The sequence below is a fragment of the Apis mellifera genome, linkage group LG11, assembly GCF_003254395.2.
Source record: "Apis mellifera strain DH4 linkage group LG11, Amel_HAv3.1, whole genome shotgun sequence".
Taxonomy (NCBI): Eukaryota; Metazoa; Arthropoda; class Insecta; order Hymenoptera; family Apidae; genus Apis; species Apis mellifera.
The window spans coordinates 14,821,798-14,832,861 of record NC_037648.1 but is presented as its reverse complement, the minus strand read 5'-3'; the positions used below and the strand labels follow the sequence as shown (position 1 = coordinate 14,832,861).

Sequence of the window (11,064 nt, the reverse complement as noted above, 5' to 3'; positions counted from 1 at the left end):
ATTTTTTTAAATTTGTATATTTTTTTAATTAATTTATTCAATTATAATTTATTCAATATTATTGATTAATATTTATTCTATAGAATTATTTTTTATCTGGCTGTGCTTTTTCTGCTTTCTGTAATTATAAATGCTACATATATTTTATAATATAATCCTATAGAAAAAACTGATAATAATTAATCAAACGAAAAGCCAAAGAGATGAATATTAGTATTCTATTCTTAAATTTGCTAATCACTATTATATGCAGTATTTTTTTGTACAAAATACCTCTATTTTCTTATAAATTTGAAATTTATTGTTAATAAGTTTAAAAATATGTTAGAATAAAAGATATTAAATTTTATTATCATAATAAAATAGTAAATAAAATATTATAAATAATATTTTTGAAAATATTATATTATAGAATGAAAAATAAAATTTTTTGCTTGATATGGTAGTTTTTTTAATGTAATTTTTTAATTTTATAATTTGAATATATATTAATAGGAAGAAAAAATATAAATAAATTAGAAACATAAATCATCATCTGGATCTTCCTCATCAATATCATCTACATCCTCTGGTTGATAATTAATTTTAGATATATTTATATTTGGATTAAATATGTATGGTAATATTATTTTCTTTTTCTGTTTTATTTCATTTTCACTTATCTCTAACCTGAATGAAGATTCGATTTGATTCAACTTCTCGCATTCTGAATCTAATTTTTTGCTTCGTTCAAGTTTTTGTGATTGAATTTCATAAGAAATGATATTTTGATTTACTATTTCCTGTTGTTTCAAAATCCCTCCATTTATTTTACGATGTACAAATTCTACTATATAATTAAAATTCTTGTTTATCGTTAAATTAGAAAATTTCTGTATTTTTATATATGTACTTCCTAATGTTTCAATGCAAGGTACTTTAATTTGTACAAAATCACGTTTATAAATACAAATTACTTGTGATACTTGTTTGCTTAATTTCTTTAAAAACCACATAGTTTTTGATAAACCAATAAATAAAATTAAAGATGTCAAACAATCAATAATTACTGTAGATTTTGCATTTGTAGTTTTTAAAATATATTCTAATCTATGAAAATCTTTTTCAGCAATATTATTTGTATCAAATTCATTAATATTAATTGTATAATAATCAGAAATATGTATGTTACTTGATGTAAAAACTTTGTGTTCATTTTGATATGAAGATTTTGGATTAGAAAACAATAACAAATTGAATACACGATTAGCATCATTCTCTTTCCACATTTGTATCCATCCTGCAATTAGTATTTTTGCATATGTTGCATTTACTCCTAAAATATATTTATTATTATTTATTATCAATATAATTATATATTATTTATAAATAAATAAATATATATATATATACATACATATATACATTACTTTTTAATTATAACATTTAATTATAACATTTAAATTAAAGCATAATTTTGCGAAATATTTTTCTCATATATATATATATATATTTATATTGTATATATGTATATATTTTATTATAATATCACCAAACCTTCATCAAGAACAATTAATTTTGTACCTTCTAATAAAGGTAACATTTTTATAGATATCATATTGTGTTATAAGTAAGAACACCTATGAAATTAATAATAATCATGTAACTATATAATGATGAGTAAATGTTATATTATTATTAATAAACAAATTTGAATTAAAAATATAAAAATTTAATTATTAAAAATGAAGATTAGATTTATAAGAAATTCATCTCTTTAAATATTTAAAAAACTTAATTTAAAATTTTTAATTTTGAAATAGTTTGATGTTGTTTCTTATTCGTATCTCAGAAATTGAGCATAAACTATGTGATAACATAGAATGTGTACATTGTCAAATTTGAATGTAATCAGTTCAGGGAATTTTATCTTTAAATTATCTTCAATAAGATTGAAACTGGTCCTCGACACGACAATTGATAGATGTCGCTGTATCTGACTCTGAAAAGGGTGCGGTACATGGTAATCGCCATACTGGACGAACGTGACCAAAGACAGAGCGAAAATGAATACTAGAGTGTGTGTCATATCAAAGCTATTTCACTCATAACAGAGGGTTTATTTTGACAGTGTGATTTGCGAATAACCCACACGATGTTTAATATATCGGCTGAACCCTAAGGGAAACCAATAAGTGTCAGTCTGTACGTGTGACTGCGTAAGATCAGAAATATCGCAGCTCGGGTTTCTTTGCAACGAGTTGTCGCTGCATGTGTCACTGTGAGTGCAGCTTGTGCTTCAATTCCGAACTTCATTTTCTTTGTTAACATTTACGTGCGTATTATTAGCAGTGTACTTGTGGTGGAATAGATGCAATATTAAGGTAACTTCTTTGAATTACCACCGATGAGTTTGACCGTGTTGTGCTCTGTTCGGTGCTGCTTCTTCAACTAATCGCGTGTGTAATGCCCGGGAGTCGCTCTAGCACGGACCCAGAGCACAAGTCACCGCGGGAAAGTGGTGAAGATTCAGAAGATGAGAGTGAAATCCTGGAAGAGAGCCCCTGCGGGCGGTGGCTTAAACGCCGCGAAGAGGTATGTTTTTTTTAATTTATTTATATTTATTATATTATATTTATATCTTGTTTATTAGTTTGATTGGAATTTTATTCTGATTAATATTGTTTTAAATATTTAGTTTAACGTAATCTCTTCGTAGAAATTATAATGAAAGAAATAACATAAATAGAATAAATAAAAAATGTAAGAATAAAAAAAATTTTTTATTATAATACTTCTTATTTATAGATTTCAATTTGGATAAACTATTAAGATATTTATATGAATTATAAGATAAATACCTTAAACATTCAGATATAAATATGATTTATGTAATTTTATTTTATAATTAATTTAAAAATATATATATGAGATATTTTTTTGTATTGAGTAGATAACGTAAAGATATTATTAAATATTTATACAGAAAAATCAGAAACTTATAAATTAAAAACTATTTGCTTTGTAATTTTATTTAATATTTGTTTCTTCTGAAGCAGTAAGAAAAAAATTTGTATTTAATTTGTTACATATTCATATATATATTATGATTTTAATATATACATAACATAAAAATAATATTTCTATTTATTTTTTAAAAAATTAAAAATCAGTTTTCTTAAAATTTGTGTAAATATAAATAGTTTTTAAATTATAAATATAGATTACAATAATTTTTTAATGTTAAAATTAACAAATTTTATATTTCATTTTAAAAATGATTTTCTAAAATTATTCTAAAGTTAAAAAAAAAAATAATTCTAAAGTTAAATTGTTAATTAATTACATTTATAAAATTGCTTTATTCTATCAAATTATTTATTATTTAAAGATAAAAATTTATATATAATTTATATACAAGAAATAATTTAAAACAATGGAAATGTTTTATTTATGCTATTCAATAATTATTTTATGTTTATTATGTATTTTATGTTAGGTGTATGTAGGTTCCAAATCCACATTAGCCGAAGGCTCTACATTTGGAGCAGCCAGAGGCAGTGAAAACGAAGTTACTGAAATGGAGGTACGTCTATTTTAAGAAAAATAATTTTATTTTTTTTATTCAAAATCTTAATTAAAAAAATATTTATTAAAAAAATTAGAAGAAAATTATATATATTTATTTATATATAACTATATATATTATATTTGAATATAATATTTTATTGAATATGGAATATAGTTTTATTTTAATATCATTATCATAAATATTCTTTAATCTCTGTCTATAAATTACTTTTTCTTCTTAAATTGCAAAATCATATTGATGTAATGATAAATAAGCATGAAGTTGTTTTATTTATATTTTAAATAACTTTAAAATAGATGATTGCAATAATATGTTCTATATATATAGTTTCTTTGAGATATATTAATAATTTTTTTACTTTTATCATATATAATTTTATATTATAAATAATATAATGAAGTAAACTTTATGTATTTTTATTTAAATTTAAAGTTTAAAGTTTAAATTTTTATATAAGTTTTTTTATAAATAATTATGAATAAAATAAAATAATTTTCTAAATAATATTATTTGCTATTTAGGTGGAACAACGTGATGTACCAGGAATCGATTGTGCCTATTTGGCAATGGATACAGAAGAAGGTGTTGAAGTTGTTTGGAACGAAGTGCAATTTTCAGAAAGGAAAAACTTCAAAGCACAAGAAGAAAAAATACAACTTGTATTTGAAAATCTTACGCAGTTGGAACATCCTAATATTGTTAAATTTCATAGGTATTGGACAGATACCCATAATGATAAACCTCGGGTATGTTATAAAACAAAGAAATTAAAGTTTAAATTAATTTTGAATTTTTAAATAAATATGTATAAAAATGTTATTTATTATAATTTTATTTATTTTATTTATTATAGGTCATATTCATAACTGAGTATATGTCTTCTGGATCTTTGAAACAGTTCCTAAAAAGAACAAAGCGTAATGTCAAAAAATTACCCTTGCAAGCATGGAAACGTTGGTGTACTCAAATACTTTCTGCTTTAAGGTAATATGAAAAAGAAGTTCTTTGGAAAAGAAGTATATCATAAGTTTTTAAAATTATATTGCTTATTTATTTATGTATTTTTCTTATAAATGTATTAATCATTTTTAGTTATTTGCATTCTTGTTCACCTCCTATTATTCATGGAAATCTCACTTGTGACACAATATTTATTCAACATAATGGACTTGTAAAAATTGGTTCGGGTAAGCAATTATTTTATAAAACATAACAATTTTTTATTCTATTTTATGTAATACAAAAATTTTATGAGAAAATTTTATGTACGAAAAAATAGTTGTTAATGTTTCTTTATTTTATATATCAAAACACTTTATTAACAATATTTATTACTATGTCATATAGCTAATCATAGGTATTCAAGATTTATTCCTAAATGAAATTATGTATTATGTTGGAATAGGAATTTGCAAGAGACTTTTCCTTTTTCACAGGACTATAGAAAGATTAATAGTTTTTTGTCATAATTTTCATGGATGAAAATGATAAATCATAATATAGGATTATAAATGTTAATATATATATATATATATATATATATATATATATTGATTAACCAGATGTTAAAATAATCACTGCAAATTAATTGATATTTATTTTATTCTTACACGAGCAGACAAAGTATGTATATATTGCCATTATGTCTGTCTTCTCAATATTCGTACAATAAGTTAATTTATAATAATAAATATTATAAATATAATTATTCAATTAATTTCTATTTTAATTTATAATTAATTTATGATATATATATTATGTGTTATTTAATAATTAAATTGAACGAACAGATATCTGAATATTTTATTATATAAATATAATGTGTGAAAAAGCTATAATATATTTGTGAAAATAATATATTATGAAAAAAATTTTCTATACTATAATTTAGTATTGTTATGATCAAAAAGAATAGATTGTCATTTAAAAAAATTAATAATATTTGAACAAAAATTATTCTTTAAATAAATTTTAATGATAAATTTTATGTGTACGAAAAAATTGAGATATTGTTTCTATCAAATATTGCTAATAATTTTGCATTTTGCATCAGATATTCAGAATCATTTTATGTTATTGTTATCATTGTAATGTTTATAATCTCCCTCTTTCTTTCCCTTTTTATTCTCTTTTCCCACTCTCTTCTTCTTTCCCTCCCCCTTTCCCTCTTACTTTTATCTAAATATAATTTCTTTTTTTATTCTATACATTAATAAGATAAATCTCTTGGAAAGATTGTGTATAAATTACATTTTATATATTAGGAATAACTTGAGTCCTCATTTTTAATTGTAGCAAATAGACTAATCTAGATAATGAAAAAAACACAGCAAAGTCTTCAAAGAGAGAGGAAGTACTATCGTACTTTCATCCATCCAGAGAATAAAATCAATTAATAATGACGACTTTTGGTATAAATGAAAAGATGATGAATTTGAAGAAAATACATTTGGCAGATAATCATCGTATATTACCAGCTAAGTAATTTAGACATATAGAGGTAAGTATTTTATATATATATCTGTAATATGCATCTGTAAAAGTGCGCGCGCGCGTATGTGTTTACATTTTAATTGTCATTTATATAAAGATATTCACAATTTATTTGATTTTAATATAGTTTACTGTATTTCTTTATCTTTTGAGTAATAAAAAAAAAAAAAGATAAAGGATTTAAAATATTTTCATTTTTTATTTTTTTATTATTATTATTATTGCATGCATTTTTCATTGTGATTTATTTTTTTGTTCATTAATTTTATTAATGAACAAATAAATTTTATTTTTCTTGTTTATAAATTTATAATTTTATCATATGAATAATTTAAAAATAAACTATATAAATTATTTTTTTATTGTTTTATTTATTTTATGCATACATATGTATATGCGAATATGTGTGTGAGGACTCAAGTTACTCATAGGATAATTTTTCAGTTCACAACACAATTTTTCTAGCAATTTATGTATTAATTTAATTATATATTATGCAAATGAAAAGTATTCAAAAAGTAAAAAAAAAAAACGTTGTGTATATTTTTTAAATTAATTTTTAATTTAAGAAATATAGAATTTCTGCTACTTCATAAAAAATTTTAACTTACTTTTTAAATACTTAGAAATATACATATTCTGTGAGTGCTTATTTACAATATATTCATTAAAAATAATGATATATTTTCATTATTATTACAGTGGCTCCTGATGCAATTCATCATCACGTTAAAACATGTAGAGCAAATATGAAAAATATGCATTTTGTAGCCCCTGAATATGGAAGTATGTAAATTATTTCATAAAAATATATTATATATTTTATAAATTATTATATATTATAATTTATAATATCTTTTATTTTGTTTTTTAGATTCTGTAACACCTGCTATTGATATTTATTCATTTGGAATGTGTGCTCTGGAAATGGCTGCATTAGAAATTCAGGGCAATGGAGAAACTGGTACGATTGTGACCGATGATAACGTTCGAAAAACCATAGAATCGTTAGATGATGGCCAACAAAAAGATTTCATTCGAAAATGTCTTCAAGTAGATCCGCTTAGTAGACCAAGCGCAAGGGAGCTTCTTTTTCATCCAGTTTTATTTGAAGTACATTCGTTGAAATTACTTGCTGCTCATGCTTTGGTTAATTCAGCCAGTAAGTTTAATAATATTATTGTTTAATAATAATATTATATCTAATCTCAATTTCTCAAAATTGTATTAATAATGTTGCATTAACTATTTTCATCATTTATTGAAAATTGATTTCCTAAAATGAGTTAATGTTACTCTGACATATTTAAAATAACAAAATTTAAATCAAATATCTATAATTCACTTATAGTCATTGAAAAAAAAAAAAAAATATTAAGATTTCTAAAATTATTCTATTCTAGAAATTCTATTCTATTTTCTAGAATTTTTTATTCCATATTTGATTAGATAATATTTCGACAATTTATGCGATATTATTGTATATTTTTAATTATTTTATATGTATTTTTTTTTATAATAATAAAATTAGATAAAATAATCATTATAATAAAAACTGAAATATTGATGAAATGATTTTTTATAAATCGGTTAATTTTTTACATTTTTTCAGCTAATATTTCGGAGACAATAACGGATGAAGTATTGCAAAGGCTCTATGGTCCTGATACCGTAGTTGCGGAAATTAAATATCAAAGTCGACCATCGCAGCAGATTCGATTAAGTGATATTCCTGTTACAGAAAAATTAGAAAAATTCGTGGAAGATGTAAAGTAAGTATTAAATAATCATATCATAAATATATAAAATTGAATAGATTAAATATATAAAATTATATAAAATATATAAAATATATAAAATATATAAAATTGAATTTAACAGTATTCCTCGCTTTTAATAGATATATTCTACTTAATAGAATCTATATTCTACTTAATAGAACTTATTCTCATTAATTCTTACAGAATTTTTTAAGAGTAATTTTATAGAGAAAAAATATTTGTTCTTTATATTTATAATAATTAATTATATATATATTAATTATATATTAATTAATTATATATATATTCTAAATATTTATTCTGTATATTTATCTGTGATTGATGATATTTATTTATTAATGACTCATTAAAATATAAAAAATAAAATTTTCATATTCTTTATTTTATTAATTATAAGATTATTATAATCAAATTTAAAAAATTTTTTTTATTTTTATTAAAATTTTTTAAAAAATAATATCAAATATAATTATATTTAAATAAATTTATATTATATAGATATTATATAGATTTATAAAAAAGAAGCATGAAAAAATTAATTCAAATTGAAATTGAATTCAATATTTTCCATTTTTCATTTTAAAATGAAAACTTAAAAATCGATAATTTGTGATTATAATTCTTTTGATAATTCATATCTGCAAATTCATAATTATATTTGTTAAAAAACTGTACATTTTTTAATCATATCATATTAATTTTTTGTGTCAATAGATATGGTATATATCCTCTGACAGCATTTATGGCGAAACTGCCACCACCTGTTCGACCAAGAGCAATATCACCTGAAGTTACTGAATCAGTGAAATCAGTTACACCTGAACCGGTGGATGTAGAATCTCGAAGAGTAGTTAATATGATGTGTAATGTTAAACCTAGAGAAGAAAGTTGTGAATTACTTGTAAGTAATATAACACAATATGATGAAATAATTAATATCAATTATCAAATTTGTATTTCTTATACTAGTATATTTTATAGATGACAATACTATTACGAATGGATGACAAAATGAATAGACAATTGACATGTCCTGTGAGTCAATTAGATACTTCAATGCTTCTCGCTCAGGAGCTTGTACATTTTGGATTTATTAATGAGGTATTTATCTTATTACATATTTTTAAAAAGAAATAATAGTTTCAAGATTTTATTGTTTATTATAGAATGATCGTGATAAAATAGCAAATTTAATTGAAGAGGCATTAAGAAGTTGTTTTAACAAACAAATGATGACACCTGGAATGGTGTCATTAACTAATCTTCCTACTCAAACTACTTTATTGCTGCCTGGTCCAGAATTTCCATGCTTACAACACTTTGATAATTCTATGTATAATGCGACAACATCTCATAGTGATAGTGTAATAACTAATCCGCTGCCAAAAAGTTCATGTCTCCCGATGTCAAGTAATACGAATAGAAGTCACGATGAAATGGAACCACCGTCGAATGCTGAAAGTGGTAGTTAACCATCCAGGATATTTGGTAACTCAGTTCACTGTGCCACTTTGCACGCTCTATGTATAGACTGGCTATGTATTTTTATATTTAAGTAAACAGGAAGAAAGAATGAAATTAAATGATTAAAAGAAAAAAAATAAAAAATGGAAAAAAAGAAAAAGAGTGCCGTGGCTAAATTTTTTAATAGATTAAAAATAAAAATATTAACGCGGTAGAATTAAACATTTTTGTTTCATGTGTTCTATTTAAAATTAAATCTAGTAATTTTTTTTTCTTTTCAAATTAAATAATATATTAATTTTGAAAGCTAGGATATATATATATATATTGAATAAATTTTAATTGAATGAAAATAAAAGATGCGCTATATTACTTCAGTTGAACATATAGCATCTAATTATCATAAATAATCATGGATTCTTGTTACTAGATTAAAATATAATAAAAGCCATTTTATTGGTGAATTTTTGAATTCATTGAAATTTTTATTTCAAATAACTTTCTTTATTTATATAATTGAAATATACTATAAAAATTTATTTTATATACAAATTGACATAAACTAACTGGGAGAAAATGATTAATTCTTATTAAATATGAAAGAATAATTTTATCATACATCGATGCAAAAATAATAAAATAATAAAGAAAACTAATGAGTATCGCATTTATATTCGCTTTAATATTCGATGTATATTGTAATTTATCTTAACCCAAATTGTTATATTCTTTTCAATTATTAAAATAAAATAAATAAAAAATTTATTTATTAAAAAAAAACAAAAATAAAAAAAAATAGTAGCGCATGTAAAATTCAGTAAAACGTAATATAAAAATTGTGTGAATATATTTTGTAATTCATTTTTTTTTTCTCTTATTTTTAAATAATAATCGAATACAGCCACGGCTCTCTCCTATACTTCGGTATTATTGATGTGATTAAACCAAGATTATTAAATCTCGATAAAATTAGCTGAAATCCTTGTAAATAATTTATATTTTTAAGAAAATCTGTTGACACAGAAAACTAGTCATATAGATATATTCGAGTGCTAACAAACTAACACCGACTTTATTATTATATCTTTTTGCATTTATAACATATGCTTGGCCAAGAAATATTGCTCCGATTTCATACCTCGGCAAATGAAAAAAAAAAAAAAAAAAATGAAATTTTCAGTGAAGTATTTCACTAAAAAAATGACTAATTAATTATTAGAGGTAAAACAAAGATGCAAAACAAAGAAAAAAATAAATGAAGTAACTGCAGCAATTATTACCGATAACATACAGTTTGATCTTAAATATGTAAGTAGATTATTGAAATAAAAATTGAATGTATAGCTTTATAATTCAAATTATTAAAAAGAAAAAACCGGAAAAATGAAAGTGCGATGACGACTGAATCAATATGAATGGATATTATTGAAAAGGGCTGTACGATGATAAATAAATACTATAACTCGGAATTCCACTGCCTAAAATTTGTTTTCGTTGAAACTTGTCACTCCTGTCTTCCTAATTTCAATTTTTTTATTTTCCTATATATGTTTGTATTGAAATCAATATTGATAGAAGGAAAAGAAAGAAGAAAAAGAATGGAAGTATGGAGTTATGATATGGATTTTGAAGTGTTGTAAAAATTCTGTAAAAATTTGTTCACGTGAGTTTGTATAAAAGAATGAAGAAAACGAGATGTAAACAAATTTTTAATGTAAAACGTTTTCTAATGGATGGAATCTAATAAAAACAAAT

General features: G+C 22.1%; 2 protein-coding genes across 3 annotated transcripts; one reads left to right on the top strand and one right to left on the bottom strand.

The window, feature by feature from the left end:
* Positions 1 to 460: 460 nt before the first annotated feature.
* LOC724842 (elongator complex protein 5) lies at positions 461 to 1,844 on the bottom strand. Of its 2 annotated transcripts, none has more exons than XM_001120746.5 (2): positions 1,537 to 1,844; positions 461 to 1,315 (listed from the first exon to the last, which is right to left on the bottom strand). In XM_001120746.5, exons 1-2 carry the CDS (start codon positions 1,595 to 1,597, stop codon positions 516 to 518), a joined length of 861 nt encoding a protein of 286 aa, XP_001120746.2. In that variant the 5' UTR covers positions 1,598 to 1,844; the 3' UTR covers positions 461 to 515. The 2 variants fall into 2 exon arrangements, with proteins under 2 accessions (XP_001120746.2, XP_006566697.1); XM_006566634.3 differs by having other exon boundaries at positions 1,564 to 1,718.
* A 126-nt stretch (positions 1,845 to 1,970) lies between these two features.
* On the top strand, positions 1,971 to 10,778 carry LOC551424 (nuclear receptor-binding protein homolog). Its single transcript, XM_006566635.3, has 11 exons — positions 1,971 to 2,574; positions 3,479 to 3,565; positions 4,093 to 4,317; positions 4,425 to 4,555; positions 4,664 to 4,758; positions 6,767 to 6,850; positions 6,939 to 7,226; positions 7,677 to 7,836; positions 8,560 to 8,746; positions 8,827 to 8,946; positions 9,012 to 10,778. The coding sequence occupies exons 1-11, from the start codon at positions 2,446 to 2,448 to the stop codon at positions 9,315 to 9,317; spliced, it is 1,812 nt and encodes a 603-aa protein (XP_006566698.1). The 5' UTR covers positions 1,971 to 2,445; the 3' UTR covers positions 9,318 to 10,778.
* Positions 10,779 to 11,064: the final 286 nt, after the last annotated feature.

Coding starts and splice junctions, on each gene's coding strand:
- LOC724842 (XM_001120746.5), bottom strand. CDS start 1,597: ATGATATCTATAAAAATGTTACCTTTATTAGAAGGTACAAAATTAATT. Junction 1,316..1,536: donor ATTAATTGTTCTTGATGAAG/GTTTGGTGATAT, acceptor AATATATTTTAG/GAGTAAATGCAACATATGCA.
- LOC551424 (XM_006566635.3), top strand. CDS start 2,446: ATGCCCGGGAGTCGCTCTAGCACGGACCCAGAGCACAAGTCACCGCGG. Junction 4,556..4,663: donor CAAATACTTTCTGCTTTAAG/GTAATATGAAAA, acceptor AATCATTTTTAG/TTATTTGCATTCTTGTTCAC. Junction 6,851..6,938: donor TGTAGCCCCTGAATATGGAA/GTATGTAAATTA, acceptor TTTGTTTTTTAG/ATTCTGTAACACCTGCTATT.